The sequence below is a fragment of the Microtus pennsylvanicus genome, chromosome 2 (assembly GCF_037038515.1).
Source record: "Microtus pennsylvanicus isolate mMicPen1 chromosome 2, mMicPen1.hap1, whole genome shotgun sequence".
Taxonomy (NCBI): domain Eukaryota; kingdom Metazoa; phylum Chordata; class Mammalia; order Rodentia; family Cricetidae; genus Microtus; species Microtus pennsylvanicus.
In genome coordinates, this window is record NC_134580.1 from 47,401,640 (window position 1) to 47,427,281 (window position 25,642).

Here is a 25,642-nt window from a genome sequence, read left to right on the forward strand (position 1 = left end):
AGGTGGATCTTTGTGAGTTTGAGGCCAGCCTGGTCTACAGAGCTAGTTCCAGGACAGGCTCCAAAGCTACAGAGAAACCCTGTCTCAAAAAACCAAAAAAAAAAAAATAATAATAATAATAATGTATTTTCAAAGTTTGTAAATTACAGTTATTTCTGGAATATATGTAGGGATAAGACTAAATTCTTGGTTTCCTATCAATTGTAAAGAAAATAGTCCCTCAAAGTCTTATTCTGTATGATTTGAGTCATTTGCTGCCCTCCATTTTGTGGAGGGTATTAACTAAAATCTTCCATCCACATGAAGTTTTGCAGGCCTTGGAGGTACTCCCAGTAGCACCACCACCTGAACCAAGATCGCTGACAGCAGAAGAAGTTAAACAGCTGGAAGAACAAGAAGAAGATACATTTAGAGAACTCAGGATTTTCTTAAGAAATGTCACACATAGGCTTGCTATTGATAAGCGATTCCGAGTCTTTACCAAGCCTGTTGATCCTGATGAGGTATTACTAATTTCCTCTCTGGATGAAATATGTATAAGCCATAATAATTTTAAAAAAAGCAGAAAGTTTGAATAGTTTATGTAGGTGTTCTGCTCTACTTTGAACTTGTTTTCTCTATATGGACACGTGAACTCAGTGTCCTAAGCACGTATGGACTTTAAAGAGCTATGTAATCTATTTCCTCTGTTGCAGAGAACAATTAGCTTTTCTACCCATCTAAACAAAAGAAATTTGACAATATTTTAATTCCACATGGTATTACCACTATATATAGAATCAAAATTGAGCTTAGAGTTAGGATTTTTTTGGTTTTTGAAACAGGAATTGGCTTTGTAGTCCATGCTGTCCTGGAATTACCATATAGTCTAGGCTATAGTGGAGCTCAAAAATCCTCCTGTCTGAGCATCCTGAATGCTGGATTACAGGTTTGTCTTGCAGTATTTTCAGAGTCCTTTCCTAAGTCAACATTGAAGAATGGATTGCAGTTGGCATGAGGAACAAAATAGTGTATATTACTGGAGAATATAACTGACCACGAATAGGACTAAATATAAAGCAGAAATAGAAGAAAAGTATCCTTATTTATACTATTTCCTCTGTATTGCCTTTGCAGAAAAACTTAATTATTTTTATGTGTAGAGTTTATTAAGTGATTTGGTCATTTGCTTGAATTTTAGGTTCCTGATTATGTCACTGTGATAAAGCAACCAATGGACCTTTCAACTGTAATCAGTAAAATTGATTTACATAAGTATTTGACTGTGAAAGACTATTTGCAGGATATTGATCTAATCTGTAGTAATGCTTTAGAATACAATCCAGATCGAGATCCTGGAGGTGAGCATGAGTGAATTTCTTTTCAGGGTTGGTGTGGGGCTCCTAACATTTAATAAGGGTTAATGGTTTTGTTTGTTTTTGTTTTTTCGAAACAGGGTTTTTCTGTGTTGCTTTGGAGCCTGTTTTGGAACTAGCTCTTGTAGACCAGGCTGGCCTCGAACTCACAGAGATCTGCCTGCTTCTGCCTCCTGAGTGCTGGGATTAAAGGCTTGCCCCGCCATCACCCAGCTGATGGTTTGTTTTTTAATGTCGGATGTTACATTATAATAAATATTTTACATTAAAAAAAATCATGTCATTCTCTCAATAGCCTTATCCCATTCTACGGCTGAGAAAGGTATAATTTAGAAAGATTAAAACTTGGGGCTGGAGAGATGGCTCAGTGGTTAAGGGCACTGACTGCTCTTCCAGAGGTCCTGAGTTCAATTCCCAGCAACCACATGGTGGCTCACAACCATCTGTAATGAGATCTGGCGCCCTCCTCTGGCATGTGGGCATATATGGAGGCAGAATGTTGTATACATAATAAATAAATAAATCTAAAACAAGAAAAAGAAAGAAAGATTAAAACTTTGTTCAGGGTCACAGTACCAGGAACAGACAAGGAAAATATTTGAATGCACTTTTTTTTTTTCACTCACGTTCCCAAATATTAACCACACGATATATCCTTTAATGCAGTGGTCCTCAACCTTTAACATAGTTCCTCAAGTTTTGCTGGCCCTTAACAATAAAATTATTTTGTTGCTACTTCATAACTGTAATTTTGCTGCTGTTATGAATTATAATGTAAGTATTTGATATTCAGAATATCTGATATTCAACCCCTGTGGGGGTCGTCATCCACTAGGTTGAGAACAGCTTCACTAATGAGACAAATTAGCTTGTTTATGTTTCTTGAAAGTAGAAAGATAAACACTAATAAAATGAATTTCAAAGTATTCCCTTTAAGATTTCAAAGTATTTTCCCTTTTAAAAAAAATGATTTATTTATTATTTTATATGCATTGGTGTTTTGCCTGCATGTCTATTTGTATGAGAGTGTCCAGTTTCCTGGAACTGAATTTACCAACAGTAGTGAGCTGCCTTATAGGTTCTGGGAGTTGAACCTAGGTCTTCTGGAAGAGCAGCCAGTGCTCTTAACTGAGCCATCTCTCAAAGTGTTCTTTTAGTTAAAACATACTTTTTTGCTGTTTTGAGACAGTATTCCTGTCTTTGCCTCTCAATACTGGGATTATAGGCATGTGCTTTTAGGCTTGGACACATTTTTATTGCATAAGTAATAGAGTGTAATATTTGCCTAATATTAATAGTAATATTAAAGGTATGTGTGCGTGCATGTGTGTGTACACTCACATGTGTGCATAGGTACCTATGTGTATAGAGTTAATTGGGCTATCATTAGACCTCTAAAATGTAGTACTTAGAATGATTTATGTAGGGAACTATTAAAAGTTCCTTTTGCAGGGTGGTGGTTGTATACACCTTTCAATCCCACCACTTGGGAGGCAGAGTCAGGGCGGATCTTTGAGTTTGAGGTCAGCGTGGTCTATCTACAGAGCGAGATCCAGAATAGCAAGGATTAAACAACGTGTGTGTGTGTGTGTGTGTGTGTGTGTGTGTGTGTGTGTGGTGGTGGTGGTGGTGGGGATATGGTTCTTTTGTTCATTTGGAGTTGTTTGTTTGTGACTGGGTCTCACAGTATAGCCCTTACTTGCCTAAAACTCAGAGATCTGTCTGGGATTAAAGAATGCTAGGCCCCTATTAATTTGGTGTAGCTCAGGTTGACCTTGACCTGGCTGTAGTTAAGAGTGACCTTGAGCTCCTGCTTCACCCATTCAGTCCCCTATGCTGGCATTAAAGATATATTTGAAAAGTTCCTTAAAATAATTGAAAGCACACTGAGCTATATCCCTTGCCCTTTTTCTGATATTTTGAATCTTAATAGAGCACCTCAAAAATGCTTTGGATGTAGGCTGCAATATTGAATCAGATATCCAAATCATTAGGTTATCACCTAAACCAGAATATAAAAGTTCTGGTAAAGTTACTCTTCTTATGAAGTTGAGGAATTGTAGTGATTACTATCTTTACCCAAAATATTAAGTTTACTTTTGGAAAAATATTAAGAATTCTATTTCCTTATTTCTCAGATCGTCTTATTAGGCATAGAGCCTGTGCTTTAAGAGACACTGCCTATGCAATAATCAAAGAAGAGCTTGATGAAGACTTTGAGCAGCTTTGTGAAGAAATTCAGGAATCTAGGAAGAAAAGAGGTAGAGAAATGCTTAGGCATTGAAGAAGATGTTTTAAATAAATCCTTTCATTCTTTGCATGATTTTGAGTTCTGGAAATAATTTTGAAAACTTATCTATTTAAAAGGTTGTAGCTCCTCCAAATATGCGCCATCTTATTACCATGTCATGCCGAAGCAAAATTCTACTTCTGCTGGTGATAAGAGGTCAGACCAAGAGCAGAATGAAAAGCTAAAGGCACCTTGTACTCCTGTGGCTTGCAGTACCCCTGGTAAGTACTCTTGAGTAATTTTCATTTATGAAGTTCTTTCATACTCTCTCCATGTCCTCTGTCTTGTATTTTGCTTTATTAATATACTAAATTGCATCTGTTTTACTGATATTCAAGCAACTAAACTGTAAAATAGCTAAATCGTTCTCTTCCATATTTTGGCAAATACAGTTGGGTGTTCAGCGATAGAGCCTTGGCGTTGTGCTGAAGTTTGCCTCTTTTTACAACCAACCAGCTATCTCCCAAGTTCTAGTAATTCTATTTCCATAATGGTCTTTCAAGTTTACCCTATGTTCTCTCCTGTTGTAATTTCTGCTAAGTTTCACCTCTTCCCAAGACAATGAAGCACGGTCTTACTGTATCTACCTTAGACAGATTATTTAAGTTCTTTATACTTTTGTTTCTTCCATTGTAAAGTGAAGATGTTAATGGTAGCTAACCTCGTCAGCTTAAAAATGAAATTTTAATATGGTCAGACTATTTTAGCTATATTAGCGTAAGCTAAAGCACACGCCTTTAATCCCAGCACTCGGGAAGCAGATCTCTGGGAGTTCGAGGCCAGCCTGGTCTACACAAAGCTACAGAGAAACCCTGTCTCGAAAAACCAAAATAGATAGATAGATAGATAGATAGATAGATAGATAGATAGATAGATAGATAGATAGATAGATAGATTAGCGTAAGCTATTTTAACTCTTACCTTTCAATTATTTAGTGTATTTCACATATTGCTGCTCAGATGTTTGTTTTTTGTTTTGTTGAGACAGGGTTTCTCTGTGTATCCTTGGCTGCCCTAGAACTCACTCTGTGGACCAGACTGGCCTCTTCTGGGATTACAGACGTGTGCCGCTGACATCTTTCCATTTCTCAATCTTGTCACAGTGCTTCCCTGTTTCTGTATTTCAGCCAGGTGGAAGTACTATGGTTTCTTGACTTTACTTTTTCACCTTTTTTCTCTTTAAACTCTTCCTTAAAACTAAGAAAATTGTTTATATTCTTTATCTTTTTCTTTTGTTAAATTCCTTAAAGCTCAGCTGAAGAGGAAAATTCGTACTAAGTCAAAGTGGCACGTAGATAACAAAATAAAGCGAAGGAAACTTTCACAAGCAAAATACAATCAAATCAGGAGTGATACAGAGGAAAGTCAACATACAAGTGCAGAACACACTGAGCTTGGAAATACAGAAGAGTCTGCAATAGAGGAAAATGAGAAGCAAAATGCTTCTGAAAGCAACATAGACTTGAAAAATAACTCAAGTATCTCTAATATTGAGAATGAACTTGAAGAATCTAATCAAACTACAGAGTGTACAGAACTGAGAAAAGATAAAATTGATTGTAATGGAGATGCTTCTAGCTCCCAGATCATAGAGATTCCTGATGAAAATGAATCAAAAGGTAAGTCTCCTTAAATGGTAAATATACCTTTACTCGATTCCTAAACAAGTCACACCACTTCATTGTTTTTTGCATCTTTTAGAGCACAAATGTTTTTAGAGAAAAATAGCATTATTTTTACTTACCCTTTCATCTAATAAACCAAACACGCATGTATACATACAATAAAAATAAAATCTCAGAAATGTTTAATTAATTGAGTGCAACCACAGTATTAGAGCAAACTACCGCACACAAGAGAATGGAAGCCAACCACTAACCCATGTGCGGGGGGGGGGGGGGCGGTATGGAAAGAGGGAGGCTAAGATGCAGACTTTTTCCTTCAGCCATATACTACAAAAGGAATACTAAATGAGTCAAGTAAATGGGCAAAGACTTGAAAAGACTTTGATCAAATAAGAGATTATACCATTAGCACCCAGCTTAATATTAGCTTCCAGTAATCAGATCCTATTAATTGTTAAGAGAAAGTGATACCTTCCTATCAATTTCAAGGTACTTGTTACAGAATTTCCTAAATATTCAATTTGAGGAATTATTTCTGATATTGTTACGTTTCTGTTGGGGTTTGTTTGTTTGCTTAACTGAGTAGCTTCTACTGATCTAGAATTCATGTAGATCAGGAGGGATTCCCACAACCAGCCAAATACTTCTTAAACTGTATGCTATTTTTTTTATGCAAATGGCATGTCATAACCTAAGTACATATTCTGTTATTAATCTAATTATTACTTGCCTTAGGCATTATGTTTGTGAACCAAATAATAATTGTTTGATCTTTTACTCTAGAAATGTGTATTCTGCGAATGACTCGAGCTAGACGGTCTCAAGTAGAGCAGCAGCATCTCATCAGCGTAGAGAAGGCTCTGGCGATTCTCTCTCAGCCTACACCCTCACTTGTTGTGGACCATAAGCAGTTAAAAGTATGTTACGCTGAAATAATGCTTTCACTAGGCATTTTTCTCTTCCTCGCACACTGGATTACAGACTAATAGTAAATTAACAGATTCCTTTTACCTTCCTTGTCCCTCAGAAAAAGATCTTCTGACCTGGAGAATTGACTCAGAGGTTAAGAGCTCTTAAGGACCTAGGTTTAATCCCCAACACCTACATGATGGCTTTAAACTCGGTCCACTGGGATCCAGCCCCCTCTTCTCACTTTTGGGCAGCAGGCATGCACATAGCACGCCTTAAATTTAAATAGATTATTTAAAAAATGTCTGGAGATGTTTGTGTATACAATTGAAATTAGCCACTTATGCTATAGTTTGGGGATAATAAGAGTTACCCAGGGCCAAGACGGGTGCTACAGAATGAAGGAAATGTAAAAGAATCATTGCCAGAAACTGCCATGTCTCCACTGTGACTTAGTCTGCCTACATTCTGCCTTTATAATAGTTCACTAAGCGAAAACTTACTGCAAGGAATTAATCTGACACATATGCTTGTTTTCTTTTAGAATCTTTTGAAGACTGTTGTTAAGAAAAGTCAGGAATATAATATATTCCAGCTGGAAAACTTGTATGCAGTAATCAGCCAGTGTGTTTATGAGCATCGCAGGGACTATGACAAAACAGTTCTTGTTCAGGTAAACTTTTGACTTAAAACTTTTGTTTATTTTTAGACAGGGTCTCCTTATGTAACACCAGTTGTCTGGAACTCATGTAGACCAGGCAGGCTTCAAACTCATAGACATCTACCTTCTACTTAGGCCTCCCTGGTGCTGGGATTCTGGTGTGTACCACCATGCCTGGCTAACTCAAAACATTTTATGTTCCTTTTGCCATATAATATCACGCTTAAAGATGACTGAAACCTTTAACTTATAAAAATTTAAAGACCGACCAAGGTGCAGTAACAATATCTGGGGTATAGGCAGAAGGATCAGAGTTTTAAGGTTGTCTACTATATAGTATGTTCAAGGCCAGCTTGACTACAAAAATAACTGTCTCAAAACCAAAAAATACTAATTCAAAGACCATTCTTATATGAAGGATATGGATTCACAAACTCAATGTATCACAAATCTAGAACTTCATTAGGTTGTTTCTATAATAAGTAGTGGCTCCATAGTATCGATAAAACTGAAAAATATTTTGTATGTTTTAGTAGATATATAGCTTCTTTTAAAATAGCATTTTCTCCCTAAGTGTTTAAGGCAGGTATGGTGGTGTACATCTCTAATCCCAGATTTGGGCAGCTGAAGCACAGGAATCAAGTTTAGTTAGTAAGACCTCTTCTCAAGAATAAACAAAGGTAGCCCACTTGTCTTTACTTGATCTTTATGGAAGGGATAAGAATATTAATTTTGAAAAATACGTGTTAAAGGCTACTTAAGTTGCCAGTATAGCCACCTAGTATATGGGGAGGATGTGTGGAATATTTATTTAGTATACTAAGATATGTACATGCTATCTATATAATACTATTGTTTAAATCATATATAAGTGTACCAATAACTTACCAGGAATTTACATGAATGAAGTATTGAAACTTAACTATTTTTTTTTTCCTTTTACATAGAAAATGGAGCAAGCGGTAGAAAACTTCAATTGTTCCAGATCATGATGTCATTGCATCAAGTATTTTTATATTCAATTCCTGTTTGTCTTTGGACATAACTGATGCAAGATAAAATTAAATCTTGTATCTTCAAAAAAAGATTAAAATAGTAAAAGTATTTTAAATTTCCTGATATTTATGCACATGTGGTAAGATAACTGATAAGTGTGGATTTTTATTTGAGCAAAACACTGTAACAATAGTAATAGTTCTAGTTTGTCCAGATCTTAAAGCTATTTTGGTAATATTTTGTGGCATTTAATAATAATTTAGCAGCATTGGATTTGTTGTTGTTGTTGTTGTTGTTAGCAAAGCACTTTTAATTTGACCCTTCCTAGTAGGTTATTGTATTAGACTAGAGTTGTATTTGTTGTATTTTTGCCATCTCTTTGTCTTTGTTTTCCTCTAATACCTTTCTCCGTCTGCCAAAATTAAAGTTGTGATTTGTAAGGGCCTCAAATACAATTCTGTACTTAATATAAAAATTAATGTTTTGGGTAAACATTTTTTATAGTTCTAATTTGAGCTAATAAAGGTTTAAAAATGTATTGTTTACTTTGTAATTATATATACAACAAATGACAAGTGACTAGTTTTATATTTGACAACTGTTTATCTTTCTACCGTTGTATTTAGGTTATATTCTATAAATTCTTTTTATATGCATATATAACTATGAATGTGAATTTTGTGTTACTGATACCAAAAATACATTGCTTTCTTAAAGTTGAAGCCATTTGCTTCTATACAGTGTTCGGTGGGACATTAAGGCCTTTGCTTACAAAGCAGCATCTGTTTGGAAAATGTGCTTGAGAGGAATAGAAAGTGGTAACTAAAGTGAGAGGCTGTGGTTTGTTGATGCTGTGATGGTAAGGATGGAACCCCAGACCAGTGTACACTGAGCACATACCTAACTCAAGAGTTTAGATTTTAGTATAGTTTTATTATGTGGATGTTTAAAAGATTTCTAAGATTCAGTAATTTGAATACCTTAATTAGTAGATGCTGCCTTATATACCTATTAAAAATGCCAAACACTGATAACATTTGAACATGTGCATATTCCTAAATATTGTACAAATTGAGTGTGATTGAATACATCTGTGATCTCAGCCCTGGAGGCAGAGACGGGAAGATCATTCATTAGCTACACAGTAAGTTTGAGGCCAGCCTGGGTACTTGAGACTATCTCAAAAAAAGCAAAAATAAATAAACAAAGGGATTATACATAATAGTTTTTGCTGATGTTTATTATAATTTATTTCAAATGTATCCTTTTATTGTGCATCATTTATAATAAATTTTAAAGTTAAAAGCTTAACTTGTTTTTAGTTCTTACTTTAGAAGAACATTGTGAGTGTATATTCATCATAACACACATGTGAAGGTCAGAGGACAGCTCTGGGGAGTCTTCCACCTTCACACTAATCCTAGGGATCAAATCTGGATTATTAGGCTTTATGGTAGGTGCCTTTATATACTGGGCCATCTTGCTGCCCCTTAAACTGAGTAAGGATAGGACAGCAAAGCCTCCTGAGTACTGGGATTAAAGGCGTGTGCCGCCACTGCCCAGCGAAAGACCCATTTTTGAGAAGGTGGTTGGAAAACCCAAAATGTAATGTAAGAGATGCGGGCTCCTCCAAGTCATTGGCAGTTCTTAAAATAGTTGTCATGAGTGTGACTCAACAAAACCGAGTCACCAGGCTTGGTGAGTCTCTTGTCATTTGAAAGCCCTGTGTACCTCAGGGCCCAGTTGGTAGAGTAAGTGCTTAGCATAAATGGAGTCCTGGGTTCAATCCCTAGCGTTAGAATTTCAAGGTCATCTTCTGAGTCCTGAGGTCAGCTGGGATACTTGAGACCCTGTCTCAATCAATCAATAGCTCCCCCCACCCAAAAATGCCCATGTTCACTTAACCTCAGTGGAGAGGCCAGTGTTGCGTAATTTAGTCTGTTCTGTGTGAAACTCAGATTATAAGAAAGTGTGAGCCCAGAAGTCAACCCAGGTTTTCTGTCACGGAAAACAAAGCCACAATTCACCAACACCATCTCTAACGTGCATCTGGGTCGCCTCTGTAATACAGAGAAGTCTCACCTCATCTATGGTCTACAGCCCATCTATTGATCCTCACAAAATCCCCACAAGGATTAGAGGTGAGTTCTAATACCATTTTCACTTTACAAATAAGAAAATAGGCTTAGCTTAAGTCATTGGGCATTGTCACACAAAAGAGGAAGAAGCAGGACTTAAACCTAGGCCTGTGTGACTTGAAACCCCTCTTCTTCCTCTTCCTTCTCTCTTTTCCTCCTTTCCTCTTTTCCTTCTTAAGATTGTTTTGCGTGTATGGGTGTTTTGCCTGCACAGTTATCTGTATACCGCATGTGTACAGCGCCCCCCAGAGGCCAGAAGAGGGTGTCAGCTACCTTAAAACTGGAGCTGCAGATGGCTGAGAGCAACATTGAGGGTACTGGGAATGGACCAGGACCTCTGAAAGAGGAGCCAGTGCCGCTAGCTGCTGAGTCATAGCTCCAGCCTTGTTTCACTCTGCAACCATGCTGGGATTCGAACACTGTAAGGAAGTGCTCTACCACCGAGCCACGTCATCCTCAGCAAAACCCACTTTCTTAATCACATCTCTTAATAGATATTGTACATTACCCCCACTCCCCACCATCGCCGTTTGACGGTCAGCATTCCAGGATGGGTCAACAGCAACCTCCTCAAGCACTGGGAACCTGCCACCTGGAGTTGACTGGGTGCCAGGAGGCCGCACCACTGAATACATGCTGTATTTACAGAGAGGCCTTGTCTCCTGCTTTGGATAGATCTGAGATGCCGTCTTCACTGGAGCTTCCCAAGTTCAAACCCTACTGGACACTTCCTTTTCCTGTTTCACCTCTCCCTGAGAGGTGCGTCACCTACCAAAGAAACCACTTACGTTTTTGCAATCCTTTGCTTAGGGCTGTTTTAGGAAGAGCCTGACCTAGGCTATTCATTCCATTTATGAAAGTTGAAAGATACTAAGTACTTATAAGAGCTACAATGTTTTTGTTGATATACCTCAGGTCTGGGGTATTCGTTACTTTTGTGTCTCTATGACCAAAAACCTCACAGAAACAGCGGAAGGAAGATTTATCTTGAGCCGCTGTTTCAAAGGATTCCATCAGTACATGGTTGCTGAGTCCTGTGTCTTTGAGTCAAGCATCCATATCAGCACAGCAAAGAGCAGACAGACAGAGGGATCCAGGAGGGGGGGGAGCTGGCGGGAGGGGGGTATAACATGCCTCAAGAACTGACTTCTATTGACTAGTTCAAGCTAGATCCCAGCTGTCAAAGCCCCCTGACCTTCCAGATTCAAACCATAACACTTGGCTGTTGAACTTCACAAAACAGCATTGTTTTCTTTCATTTTCAAATTTCTTCCCATTGTAAAAATTGTTTTGCTTTATAATCATGCAGTGTTCGGAGCCTGCTTTAAAACAAAAAGAAACGTGTTTAAGATAGATAATTTTAACGTGCAAAGGTTGGAAATGAAACTGCTCACGTTTGAGTAACCGACTTTGCCAGCATCATTGCTCTGGCTGGGAATCAAGAGAACAACACTTAGCATGCAGCGAGGGGGTCCTTGGAAGACTTCTGTCTTCAGAACTCCTGCCCAATCAAAACAATTTCAAAGAGGTGTGACGAAAATGCTTCACAGATCAAAGTGAGCCGGATATGGATGCCCTGGACATGTGGGCATTGTGAGCTACAAGCATGAGCTTTAAAAGCCCATTGTGGGACTAGGGGAAGAAAAAAAGGACCGTAGCAATAGATAATGTATTCATGAAATAATTTGCAAACTGATTACGTGTGATGAATCCTAATTATAGCTATTTACTGGGGTGAATATTTAGGAAAATCAGAGTCTTGAAAAAAAAGACAAGCTTTTGCTTTAATTATTTAGGAAGAAAATAAGTTACCCTCAATCTTATGTTCTGTAATTAATTTTTTCACTCAGTTTAATATGCTTTATATTTAGGACCAGAGCATATGTGTGTTTTCTGTTTCTTAAAATTTTCCAGGCTCCCCACCTCACTAGGAAAAATGTAAATTACCACTCTCACATGAATTCTGTGGTTTCATCTGAACCTTCACCTCACAGCTGTGGTATGAAATATAGTCACTAGCATGTCATTCTATCCCAAAAGGCCCTGTCTTTATCTCCTTAGCCCAGGTAGTCTTGCAGGAGACGAAACAGATAACCTAACTCTTTTATTAAAAATAGCCAACCTGGAAATGTAATGAAATGCTCGTAATTTGGAAGAAAGGGAAAATATAAACAAACCCTCTGCTCTGTGTTTTGTTGTTGCTTTTTTAAATTTATTTCTATTTCAGGTACACTCCTTTGCCCTCATGTATATCTGTGTGAAGGTATCAGATCACCTGGAATGAAACACAGCATCTTTATTCCTCTTTACACCAAAGAAATGGGAATAATTGGTTGGAGTGGGGATAGAATACAGATGTTTGTTTTGAAGCATCAGGTGTTTTTACTGTCTTAAGTAGTGCTGAAAAAACACTGACATGAGCTATAAAATGCAATTTGATTTTATATAATTTAAAACAAAGGCATGATGGTGGTGCATGCCTACAAGTCCAGCATTTGGTAGGCAGAAGCAGAAGAAGGAGGCTTGTCAGTCCAAGGCTAGCCTAGACTATACACGAAGACCTTGTTGCAAAATTCTCAAAACAGAGAGGTTATAATGTAAAAAGTCTTGAAAAGTATACAGTATCACTTCCTATCCATGGACCTGAGTTGCTAAAAAAAGGGCTCATTTACAAAGAACAGACACAGTCAATAAATAACTAAGGGACACTTCTCAGGAACCGAGACAGACCTGTGTCTTACCTGACACAGAGCTGGAGACAGACACTTTGGTGTTGTAAGAGCAAGAACAGACCGCCTCCTTCTACCCCGTTTTCCTGTTGTTTCCAGCTGAATTCTGCCAAAACCCACAGGTTAACTCCTAACACCCTGTGCCCCAGTATGTGCTCATGTTTAGGGTCAGGCTCTTTTGCAGAGATGAGTTAAAATGAGGTTATTAAGGCAGATTCTAGCCAGGGGGGCTGGGAGAGGCCAGAGAGAACCTGTACATTCCAGTACCTTTTTCTTTAAAAGGTCATTAGAACCCCCACACACCCCGCCCCTAGAAAAAACACCAATAGTATCTAGGCTTCCCCCTATTTCATTTCCTAGGAATGTTAGGGTTTTACATTTTACATTTGTTCCTACAGTTGAATTGATCTTTTTGAAGAGGGTAATCTGTTTTTATTGTCCTTTATAGTCTAGGAATGTAGCTCAATGGTAGGCTGCTTGCTTAGCATGGATGAAACCCTAAGTTCAACCCCTAGCACTGAAAAAAAAAAAGTCCAATCAGCTACAGCAAGAGGAACGGGCAATGTTGGGGAGAAGAGGAAGGTTTGTGTGGGCATTGGAGGATGCACGCAAGCAAGGGGAGTTTTGGAAGATAGCTGCAAAGTCAGTTATACAACAGCTCACATCTCTAGACGTGCACCACAGCCTCCTCTCACATTGTCAAATAGTAAAAAGAAAAACAAAATCAAACAAACAACTTCATTTTTTTTTTTTTTTTGGCCAGGCTGTGGTGGCACACGCCTGTAATCCCAGTACTCAGGAGGCAGAAGCTGGTGGATCTCTGAGTTCGAGGTCAGCATGGTCTACAGAGCAAGATCCACCTACCTCTGCCTGTCTTGACTCTGCTAGAGTCTGCCTTAATGCTTAAACCAAGAGAGTATTATAGCCTAAGGAGTGAAAAGCAGAGGAGGTTGTCCACTTCCTGACAGCTAAGAAGCCAGGGAGAGACAGCAGTAAGGCCCTAGTGACCGGACTCCTCCTCCTGCTAGCCCAGCTATGAATTCCTGATCCAGTGCCTCTCAATAGCACCACCAAGTGGGGAAAACGGAAACTTCATAACCAAGTCATAACACTGGGCCATGTTCTAGAGGGTTTTTGTTTTATGTAGCCCGTGCACATGCGTGTGAAGGTCAGAGGTCAACAACGAGTGTATTCCACTGCACTCCACCTTGTTTTGTGAGTCAGTCTCTCACTGAGTCCAGAGCTCTCTAATTTGGCTAGACGCGCTAGCCAGGGACTCAGTCTCTATCTCCTGTGTCCTCCCCACCAGGTACTAAGGTTAAGTTATAAATCTGAACTCAGATCCTCATGACTGCTTGTACTGACTGTACTTTAAAGCCAGTACTTTACTGACTGAGCTTCTGTCAGTAAACAAGAGTCTTTGTTTGTCTATTTGTGGTGTTCGTTTGTTTTTTGAGACAGGTTTTCTCTGTGTAGCCCTGGCTGTTCTGAAAATTTGCTTTTTTTTTTAAGATTTATTTATTTATTATGTATACAGTGCTCTGCCTACATATATGCTGGCAGGCCAGAAGAGGGCACCAGATCTCACTGTAGATGGTTGTGAGCCACCATGTGATTGCTGGGAATTGAACTCAGGACCTCTAGAAGAGCAGGCTGTGCTCTTAACCATTGAGCCATCTCTCCAGTCCTGAAATTTGCTTTGTAGACCAGGCTGGTGTCCATCTCAATGATCCACTGGTGTCTGTCTCCTAAACACTGGCCTGAAAGGTGTGTGCCACTGGGCCAGGTTTGTGGAGGAGTCTTAAAAGGGATTAAGAGGGGGCTGGAGAGATGGCTCAGCGGTTAAGAGCATTGCCTGCTCTTCCAACTTCCAAAGGTCCTGAGTTCAATTCCTGGCAACCACATGGTGGCTCACAACCATCTGTAATGAGGTCTGGTGCCCTCTTCTGGCCTGCAGGCATACATGTAGAAAGAATATTGTATACATAATAAATATTTCAAACAAAAAAAAATTTTAAAAAAGGGGATTAAGAGAGGTGAGTTTAGAAAGGACATGAGAGAGCTTTGGCCCCTGATTGAACTAGCTCATAAGGACGTTCATCTTTCTTACCTACAGGACCGTCAGCTGGAAGAAAACATGCTGGCTTCCTTTCCTCTTGTCCTGGCAGATCCTCAAGACTGTCCAGTTTGAGAGATCTTAGAGGACGTTGTCATCAACATGACTAATGCTTTCTGAGATGTTAGGATAACCTAGCCCTTTGCACAATCTGTCAACCCTTCAAGACAGAATAGATCCGTCAGTTGTGGCGCTATCTTAATTTTGCACATAAGTAAAAACAAACAGACAAGAAGTCTGACTTGATCTCAGTGTGTGGTACATTTGATGACAAAAATAGGTATATTAGACCTTTATTCTTGCCGTGCAGCTGTGTGGCTGTACTTACTAAGAGGTGGAATCCAGGCTGGCCTATGACTGGGGATGACAGCCAGTAGGAGGAGGCATAAGCCACCTTCAAGAGACTCTGAACCCTGTTTCTTGCTTATTTGGGCTCCCATGACTGCATGGGAATGAGTCTAAGCTATGCTACTGCATGACTAGTCATACCTGTGACCACTGCTAGTGTGACTGAGGCCATTCTAGATGTACCTCCAAGTCACACAAATGCAGTCGTCTCAGACAGAACAGTCCCTCAGACAACCTACCTGCTCACTACAAAGACAGGAGCAAGTTCAACAAAGATCACTCAAACCTGGTCCAGGTAAGCAAACTATTCAGCTGTCCCCCAGTCTAGTGAGCTAAGTACCTTTTTGGTATTCTCTGTGCAGTGCTGAAATCGCGCTCAAGGTCTTGTTCCTTCTGGACAAGCACTCTACCCCTCAGCTGTCTCCCACACCCAGCGCTTGGTCTTTTCAGCAGCTTGCTTTGGTGAGTTAGTCATTCAGCATGACCAATTTTGTTCACCTTCTGAACTAGCCATTAGAGAATTGTAGGACATTTTTGCTAAGGCAAATTTCCCAGGCTGCCCTAACTGTAGTCAAATGTTTAAAATATCTTAGTTTGGTGTCTTTGGCCTGTCTCACGGTATCATGTTTGAAAAACTGCCTTTTCATAAAGGGAAGAAAGAAGGGAACGAACAACAGAAGGAAGCCTCTACCTACCAATAGAGCTGCTGGAAGCCTGCTCGTGGATATCAGCCGGGTACTTGTCACTTTTTATTCAAAGTGCTTTATTTCCTACTGACACTGTTGCCACTGTTCCAAAGGTGGCAGAGGCTCTGAAGAGCAAAGGGGCTGTGCTTTTAAAAGACCCCTGAATGACTTCTCATCTCTAACAGCCCTGAAGTGTCGTCATGCCACTCTGTGTATGACAAACTGCCAGGCTTATGCATCAAAACTCCAGACTTCTCACTGTGCCAACCCATGGGGAAAACTTACTTCTGGAGCTGCACAGCTGTTAAAATCCATCATATTTACAATTTTTATAAATGAGTTTATTTTAATAAAAACAAGTTACTCTGTAAGCATGGTCTCTAGACAGATTTATGTGGGCTGGCACAATCTGCTATGGAAACATATATGCATATTGCTTAAGTCTGCAACCTTTTTTTTCCCTAAGTGCTGGTAACAGTCTTGCTTTGTGCACGGATGCCAGTCATTGGCAGCACTTCAGCCAGAAATACTGTTCCCAGCGCTGTGCCATTGAAATTGTTTCCCTGGACAGAAGTGCCCAGTGGGAATGACCTGAAATTGGGAGGCTTTTGGGCTGTTGGCTTTAGGGAATGAAGCAGGCTGACTGCTTCAGAGAGAAGGACGGAGACTATAAATTGTTGCTAAAAAGGAGGACTAAGAAAACGGGGGGGGGGAGGGGGGAGGGGCGGGGATTAGGGAAGAGAGGTGAAGACCATATGTCTCCACCGCCTCTGTTTCTCCCTCTTCTCGCTTTTCACTTTGATGTGTTTTATGAGCATGTTTGTGCTTAGCATCTAGTCTGTGAGAGCGCCTGGAAGCCAGAACACAGCCTTCCGGATCCATGGTTTCCATATCTACGATTCAACCAACTGTGAATCCAAAATGTTCTGGAAAAATGCTGCATCTCTGCTGACTGTGCCGACTTTTCTCCTTGTCACGGTATGCTAACCTGTTACAGCAGGGCAGTGCTTTGCCTGGCATCGACATCGTGTAGTAGAGATGATGTAAGCCACACGGGGGCACGTGCACGGATTACATGCAAACGCCACAATTGTTTATCTAAGGGGCTTGAACAAACCCCCGATTTTGGTATCCTGGAAGGTTCCAGAACAGCCTCTTTTAGGTACCAGAGGACAACTGGATGGCTTAACTCAGCTTCATGTCTCCTACAGTGTCGGGCACATGTGGTGCTCAAAAAGGCAGTGGTTGAATGTGTGAACAAAAGAATGAGTTTCTGTATTTGAAATATTTCTTCGCTCAGAGTTAAATACTAATCTGGGATTTTCAGTGGACCTGGAACTGTTTCTGGGTGAGCACAAACTGTGTGTGTGTCTTTTTATCTTGTATTTTTCTTATTATGGATAAGCGCATTAAACACATTGTGGAGTATATATAAACTACTTCCTATTTTTGTTCTTATTAAAAAATTACGTTGATTTCTTAAATAATTTCTATAAGTAGTTTAATTCTGAATTTAGTTCCAAGAAGCTAAAGTGCCGTTAAATTGTTTTAGAGCAGGACAGGCTTGAGTACCTCTGCTGGTGAGATCATTAAGCCTCGGTGTAGCAAGTTTTAGAATGTCAGGATGCAACTAAATACTGTGCATGTCTATTTGAGCAGACAGGCCTTCCCTTCAAGCAGCTGCAGACTGCAGATCTTAGGGTTGGTGTGACTTGGTGGAGTCCTGCTAACAAGGCACAAAGGGGTCCATGATTGGGATGCGGGTGGGGACTAAACATCCAGGCGCTAAAGAGTTCTCTTATGTCCCGGCCGTGAATACACTCTGAGTGCGTGGTTTCTTTTTGTCTGCTTTTGTATATTCATTTTAACAATGAAGAGAAGAGGAGGTGGGGAAGATGATGAGATCCTCAGCTGGCCACGTTGTAGAGCTGGTGCCCACCGAGAGCTCGGCATCAGTGAGCGAATGGCTCAGCAGGAGGACGTGGGACTGCGGCAGGAGGCAGAGGCGGGAGGCTCCAAGCGGGGCCACACTCAACTTTTCCTGTCCGAAGCTGGAGCTGAGGCTCCTGCTGGACTCGGGCGAGAAGAGGCGGAGCCGCAGCTGACAGGAGCGCGGGACTGTTGACAGCGGGAGGGGGCGCGGCTGGAATGCAGAGGGACACGCCCAAGGGGGCGGAGAGAGCGATAGTGGGCGTGGCGACTAGGGGGCGGGGCCCTGAGAGTCGGTTTCCCGGGATTTTCTGAAGGCCTAGGCAGTTTCAACGGAAGAAAGTGACAAGAGGTCGCGGGAGGCGGGAGCCAGCTCCTGACGACTGCGGGCGGAGCAATTGCCTGCGAGGAGCGGGACCAGAAGGCGGGGCTTCTCCCTGATGGGCGGGGCTTCTATGGACAGAGGCGTGGTCCCTCCTGACAGGGGGCGTGGCTCTCCCTGACAGAGGGCGGGGCGGCGCACACCTCCCGCAGCGCCGGGCTCTGGGGGAGCGGCCTGGGTCGCATCCCAGAGGAGCGGCGGAGTCCTCGAGTGGGGCGCCGGCTCGCCCCGCCTCGGCTGACTCCTCCTTGCGGCCCCGGGAGGTTCAGGGACGAGAGTATCCGTCGCACCCTGGCTGGAGAGCGTCTTGCTCCTGCCGGGCCGCAGAGCTCCGTGGGGCCCCCCTCGCGAGGGCCCTCCGAGTGGTTCCGGGGTTAGGGTTCACGGGTCAGAGTTGACTCCCTGAAAAGTGCAGTCGCTCTGAAATGCAAGATGGCGGCGGCGAGGCGCTGAGGCGCGGCGGCCCCTGCAGGTAGCTGCGCGAGCCGGCTGGGTACTGGGGCCGCAGGCGCGGGGCCGCGGGTGGAAGCCGAGCCGGATCTCGTGGCGGCTGGGGAAGCCGAGAGGTGCGGGCGCTGGCGCTGGCACGGGACGGGCAGCCCCGGGGCAGAGATGCCCCCACCCCCGCCCCAAGACCCAGCCCCCAGCGTTGGGGCGCGCGGCAGCGGACCCGGAGGACCGGGCCTGCCCCGCAGCGGGGAGGCTCCCGCGGCCGACAGCTTCGCTGCTCCCGGGAGATCTCGGGGGTGTCAGAGCGAGGACGGAGCTCGGGGCGGGGGGTTTGGGAGAGCAGTGAGTAACTTGGGGGTGCTGAGGGGCTGGGGAGCCGGTCTCCCTGGGGGAGGACGCCTCTGGGACAGCGGACCCTAACTCGGGTTCGGCCTCCGGAGGCGCGGGGCCACCTCGTCGGGGACGCGGCGCAGCCCCTCGGAAGAGTCAGCAGAGGGTCTCCTGCTGGACGGGAGTGCCTTGGCTTTGGGGTCGGAGCCTCGGGAAACCTCAGCCGGGGAGACTCAGAGTTGCATCCCTAAGAAGTATAGCGCGATTTTGAGGAAGACCGGGATTTTGGGGAGAAGTTGATTAAAGAGGGCGGAAACACACTGTCTCTTTCTGTAGAGGTACGGGGAGTGCATGAACCGGGGTTGGGGGGTGATGGCCCAGAGGAATCTCCAAGCTGTGGGACTTAAAGGGAGTTCGATCTGCTGATTCCTTGAGGGAGATGAATGGCTAGGAAGAGGAAATAAAAAGAATTGGCGTCTGATGGTGGGAAGCCAAGCCCTGACAGAAGCTCTTCCCGGTGTATTCACACCGAAGTTCCAAGTGAAGGGGCTTGCAATTCTTTGTTTCAGTACTCCAGGGGTACCAGGAAGGAACGAGCAAAACCCAAGGAAAAGATTCTGTTTGCTGTCCTTAGTTTAGGGATCAAACCTCTGGGAAAAGCAATTGGGAAACTCTACATAGGGCAGAAGCGGGGCTGGAGTAGAATACCACAGCACTTTCCCCAGACCTTCTTTAAAAGACAAAAACAAACAAAACCGGGAAAGGGATACTATTTAGGAGGAAATTATAAGAAAGGCTGATTGAGAATTTGTGACGTGATTAGGGTGGGATTCCATGTAACTCGAAGAAGCAATTCTTTCAGAGGTCAATGTGATAGCCAATGAAAATCCATAAGAGCCCGTCCTCCCCCAGGAAGAATGGGTGCGTGTTGCGGGGTGATATACGTACACATTTTTGTTTGTGGTGCTTGTCAGTGTATCTCAGTCTTTGCCCTAAAGCTTTAATTTGTGTGTGGTAGTAATTATCTGTTTCTTTATAAAATTGCCCTGAAATAGTCATTATTTTAAACTGGTAATGGGGACTACCAAAAGTTTGTTCTAACAGGACTTTTGGCACGTAGATTTCAAGTTCTAAAGAAGCGATTCTGATTCCAGATTTAGTGAAGGGTTAGGGTGAGTGCTGCCAACTACAGTAGTTTGGTAACAGGGCATATAAGGAAAAGGACATCCGTGAACATTTTTTTCTCTTGGTTTCTCTCCCCTTCCTCCAAGCAAGGGTATGCAGACCAATTTTAGGCAAGGTAAAATGTATTATCTTCGATTTTGCACTACGTTTCAAAACATAGCCTAGACTGGCCTTGAAATCATGGCAGTCCTCTTGCCTCTGCCTCCTCAATGCTGGGATTGCAAGTGTGCACCACCATTTCAGCTAAGCTTATACTAATAATTTATATTTATTATCTTCTGCATCTATGTGCTGCAGTTGCATGCCCATCCTACTGTATGCATGTGGAGGTCAGAAGACAACTTTCAGGAATTGCCTCTCCACCCACTGTGTAGGTTCTGAGGACCAGACTCAGGTTGTCAGGCTTGATGGAAAGTGCTTTTGCCTACGGAGCCACCTCACTGGCCCTTAGATTATATATATAAGGATTACCTCTTGACATGTTTCGTTTGGCTGCTTAGATTAAAATGATAAAAATCAACCCTAGTGACTTGGATAACTGCTGACAGTTATGATCATACAGATGTCCTGAGCCATTCTTGTATTCTCAAAAGAACTTAATGTTTTCAGTGGAAATGTTTTAAAGATACAGGTTGAGCTTATGGCCCAGCATCCGGAACATTGCTCTAACTGTGTGCTCTTCCTTGGTTTCCCCGCAGTGCATACAGCTCTAGTGTTCTACTCAGTTCTGAACAGATTAGTCTGGCAAACCAGAGAGGCATAGATGCCAGATGGTTTGAAAATATGCTAAGGCTGAAAACATAAATGTGTCTGCATGGAGGATGCTCATCAGTAGTTTCGTCTCACTCACAGCTGAGCTTGCTTTTCGCTGGGTGGGAGGGTAGGACATGAAACATGTCACAGTGGTTTCGCCTTTCATGGTTCTTGCTTTTGCTTGGAAGGAGCAGCACTTTGCTTTTCACTAACGTAGTTAATAGTGTAGATGTGGAGGTTTGTTTCAGCGTTTTTCTGTTTTGTTTAATATTCAGATGGAAAGGTGATGTAATGAAATATTTTATTTTTTTATTGTCATGCACTCTTTTTTAAAAAAAATACCATATTGTTTGTGTTTGGGTGTTTTGCCTACGTGTGTCTGTGCACAATGGTGTGCAGTGCCCTCAGAGGCCAGAAGAGGGCGTTGGATTCCTTGGAACTGGAGTTCCAGACAGATGTGACCCACCATGTGGGCCTTGGGGATCCTTTGGAAAAGAAGTCAGTGCTCCTAACTGCTGAGCCCTTGCTCCAGCCCAAACATTTGTTTTTACTCTGCTTCTTAGTAAAAAAATGTGCTTAGTCTCCACATTGTATTTTTTTACATTGAACGGAAGATGTTATAGTTGAGATTTACTTTAAGTTATGGTTTAATACTTAAATAAAAATCCTATTAAAATAATTAAATTGATCACAAATGCATTTGAGGAAATAGTTTTTTTATTTTATTTTTATTTTGGGTTCCTAAGACCCTGCTTCTTTGAATCTTAAACATGTTGAAAGTCCAGTACTAAGCTAGTTTTAAGTAAGCACTGTAGTTAATGCAATTATTGAGGAGGATGCTTGGATTGTTGTATTGTTTAGGATAATAGCCAGGATTACCCATATTTGTGTGTGTGCGTGCATTTGTATGTAGGTGCATGTAGAAGCCACAGGTCAACATTGGATGTCTTTCTCAGACACCTTATTTTTTGAGATACAGTATTTCATTGAACCTGGAGCTTGCTGAATTGGTTAGGCTGACTGACCAACCAACCACAGGGATCCCTTGTTGCCCTCCAGCGCTGGGACTATGGTGTTCCTTATAGTGCCTGGCTTTTTATAGAGGTGCTGGGGATGGAGGGCAGATGCTCATACTTGTGCAGGAAGCACTTTACCAGCACAGCCATCTTCCCAGTCCTATTATACATAAAACCACTATAACTGTTTACATTATCGAAGCATAGTTAATTTTAATTTTTCCAAAAATAAAGTTCTTTAAATTTATTCTGTGCAATCTTAAAAGTAATTTAAATTATATTTACTTTTAGAGCTTTGATACTGGCTCTTGAATAACAACTAGTGTTTTTGTAATATCACTGTAATATCTTTGTATCCTTGTTTCTCTGATATATCCTACTCATAAAAACCAGATTTGCCTGAATAGAGTTGGTGACATAAGATATGAATCAAGATGTACATTTAAGTTTACATTTTGGAAATCTATATTTTATAAGACTTTTATATAAATATACAAAAAGTTTATGTACTTACCAGGTTTTGTTCATTAAATTTTATTTATTTGTTTTAGTTTTTTACTTTTTGAGCAGTCTCATTGCATTAACTCAGGATTCAGGAGAATTTTAAAATTACAATGTAGGGGCTGGAGAGATGGCTCAGCAGTTAAGAGCACTGATTGTTCTTCTAGAGGACCCAGGTTCAGTTCCCAGCACCCACATGGCAGCTCACAACTGCCTGTAACTCAAGTTTCAGGGGACCCAATACCCATGGCAAAACACCAATGCATATCATTTTAAAAATAAATAAAATTTTTCAAAACTACTATGTTACCCAAACTTGTTTCCAACTTTCCTCAATAAATGCTGGGATTCCAGATGTGTACTACCACGACTGGCTCAGGTTTTGTTCTTAGAAGGTAGTTAATCTTGACCTTTTATATAATCAATATTCTTTTTAAAAAGTAATTAATTTTTTTATGTACATTGGTGTGAAGGTGTCAGATATCCTGGCACTGGAGTTACAGGCAGTTGTGAGCTGCCATGTGGGTGCTGGGAACTGAACCCAGGTTCTCAGGAAGAACAGCCTGGTCTCCCAACTACCGAGCCATCACTTCAGCTCCATATCATCAGTATTCCTTAATATATTTAAGAGTCATGAAGATACACGCACACACACACACAAAGCTATTTAATTGATATGTACCTTTGGCCTAATGATAAACTTTACAACGATAAATTTTAGGAAACAAATATATATGGGCTATTTCAGAATGAAGTTTGCTCAAGGAAGTCAGCTGAATAAATGTTTATTTCTCTGTGTGTGTTTTTTGTTTGTTTGTTTTGTTTTTGTTTTTGTTTTTCGAGATGGGGTTTCTCTGTGTAACAGTCCTAGCTGTCCTGAAACTAGCTCTTGTAGACTAGGTTGGTCTTGAACTCACAGAGATCCACCTGCCTCTGCCTCCCAAGTACTTTGATTAAAGGTGTATGCCATCACCGCCTAGTTTGTTTCTGTGTGTTTTTAAGACATAGCCTTGCTATGTAGCTCAGGCTGGCCTGGGACTTCTAGTCCTGCCTCCTGAGTGTTGGAATTAAAGATATATGGCTAAAGTTTGAATACCTTTTTTTTTCTCTTTCTTTTTTTTTTTTGAGGATGTCATGTAGCGCAGCCTGGCCTCAAGCTCCATGTGTAGCCAAGGAGGACATTGAACTTATCTTCCAGGTTCCCCTTTCTAAAAATTCTAGGGTTACAGTTGTGTTCTGTGAGGCTCAGTTTATGCTGTGCTGGGGATTGAATCAAGGCTTTGTGCATGCTGAGTGCTCTAGTAACTGCATCCCTGACCAGATGATTTTATAGTGTTTTAATTTTCAGTTTTTAGACTTAGAATTTAAAAAATTCATATCAAGGCTTATTTTTTAAAATACAGCATTAAACAGTACCTATAGATTTTTATTTATTATTTAAAATAAAGTCAGTAAGATGGCTCAGTTCGTAAAGACACTTGCTGTAAAGCCAACCAAATTTTATCCCCATATCCTACATGGTAGAAGGGGAGCAGACTCGCAGAAGTTGTCCTCTGTACCATGGCAATGCCGTCCTCCCAAATAAGCTAAGTAGTAAATAATAGCTAGCATTAGTTTTGAGTGATTTAATATTTACTGCATGATTTAACTCCCCCTTTTCCTCTTTCTAAATATGTATTCCTTTCTCCTTTTCGATTGTTATGGAAGGGATTAGGAAGCCTTGATTGTTTGTAGATATTCATTCATAATTATACTTTCCTGCTGTCTCTAAACCCTTTCATAGCCCAATTTTTGTGAAAAAGAAGGTTGTTAGACTGACCAGGTGGTGGTGGAGCACACTCTTAATCCAGCACTCAGGAGGCAGAGGCAGGCGGATCTTTGTGAGTTTCAGACCAGCTTGGTCTACAGAGTTCCAAGACAGCCAGGGCTACACCACAACTCTGCTGCTCCACCCCCACCCCACAAAACCCAAACCACTTTACAGGGCTTGGATTGTATGTGGGAGTGTAAAGGTTAGTATGTACAATTTCTCCTCATTACTGTAATATTATTTATGAACCTGTATAGGGAGTTGAGTTGTGACATTGCATATTGTTTGTCTACTGTTAAAACAAACTTGTACTAATATATCAGCAATATAAATAGGGAATACAACATATTGGGTGACCATTACCTAGATTTTAAAAATAATTTATAATTTAACGGCACTGATCCAATTTTAAACAAAGGCTTTGTCATATAACTTGTCAGTAATAACTCAATAAAATCTGAACAAACTTCATTGTGGTCTTACCAGTACCAGAAAATGCTCTAAAAACTAAGCCTTTTGCTTCTCCAATCCTCACAGCAGCCTGGTTTGCAAAGCACTATCATTTGCTCCACCGAATGGATGAAGAGGCTGAGGCGGAGCCTCTTGTCTACAACCGAGCAGGTAGTGAGCAGCAGTGTTGGGACTTGCATCCCGCTTGTTCCAGAGCCCAGGCTCTTAGGTCTTTATATCTACTGCCAGAACAGCGTATTCTTTTTTATTATATAATATATGTGGCTGAGCTCTTTATTTTCTGAAACACACTCACTCTAAATTTAAAAACACACTCTGAATTAGAGAGAAATGTCCTCAAGGAATCTTTGTATGGGAACTGGAATGGCATCAGACAAATGTGGTTTTCATTCAGAAGAATCAAAGCGCTCATGTGTTGTGCCTCTGTTGCTCTGTGTCCTCATGTCTCTTGGCAGCTCAGCTCAAGAGACTCTAGTTCAGTAAAACATCTTGTCCTTTTGGTGTGATTTAAGAATGAACTTCACTTGGTTACCAATTTCCTACAGTATTAATAATTCACTTTTGAAGATGACCTCCCTCTTTGGCAGCTGTTTTTTATTTTCTAGTCCCTGTCCTGTAGATGGATATTAGGGAGTGGCTGAATATGGGAATATTAGAAAACAAAATTGTAGGGACCTAAACTACAGAGAGATTACAATGCTTCACTAGGTCTGCCAGGAAAATGCTTTTTTACGTTTCATGAAAGTAGTGACATTATTTGGCCTAAGCTTTTACTCAATTTATGAGTTTTACAAGTAGGTGTTTTGTGGGCTGTGGTGGTGCACACCATTAATCCCATCACTTGGGAGGCAGAGGCAGGTGGATCTTAGTGAGTTCAAGGCCAACCTGGTCTACAGAGTGAGTCCCAGAACAGCCAGAACTGTTACACAAAGAAACCCTGTCTGAAAAAATAAAAACAAAAC

General features: G+C 41.3%; 2 protein-coding genes across 5 annotated transcripts in view; both read left to right on the forward strand.

Moving 5' to 3' along the window:
- Positions 1 to 9,147, forward strand: part of Atad2 (ATPase family AAA domain containing 2) — a 46,285-nt gene extending 37,138 nt beyond the window's left edge. Inside the window, exons 22-29 of one of the 2 annotated variants that reach the window (XM_075960981.1) lie at positions 307 to 503; positions 1,181 to 1,340; positions 3,494 to 3,616; positions 3,723 to 3,866; positions 4,896 to 5,264; positions 6,054 to 6,187; positions 6,724 to 6,852; positions 7,788 to 7,970. In XM_075960981.1, the coding sequence (XP_075817096.1) occupies positions 307 to 503; positions 1,181 to 1,340; positions 3,494 to 3,616; positions 3,723 to 3,866; positions 4,896 to 5,264; positions 6,054 to 6,187; positions 6,724 to 6,852; positions 7,788 to 7,832 (1,301 nt within the window). In that variant the 3' untranslated portion in view covers positions 7,833 to 7,970. Of the gene's footprint in view, positions 1 to 306; positions 504 to 1,180; positions 1,341 to 3,493; positions 3,617 to 3,722; positions 3,867 to 4,895; positions 5,265 to 6,053; positions 6,188 to 6,723; positions 6,853 to 7,787 lie in introns of both variants that reach the window. The other variant, XM_075960980.1, reaches the window with a different exon arrangement.
- Positions 9,148 to 18,303: 9,156 nt separating this feature from the next.
- The window catches only part of Zhx1 (zinc fingers and homeoboxes 1), a 31,169-nt gene continuing 23,830 nt past the window's right edge, over positions 18,304 to 25,642 (forward strand). For 2 of the 3 annotated variants that reach the window (XM_075960984.1, XM_075960982.1), the window contains exon 1: positions 18,304 to 18,636. The gene's annotated coding sequence lies outside the window, so the exon portion shown is untranslated. Of the gene's footprint in view, positions 18,637 to 18,850; positions 19,283 to 25,642 lie in introns of those variants that run through there. The other variant, XM_075960983.1, reaches the window with a different exon arrangement.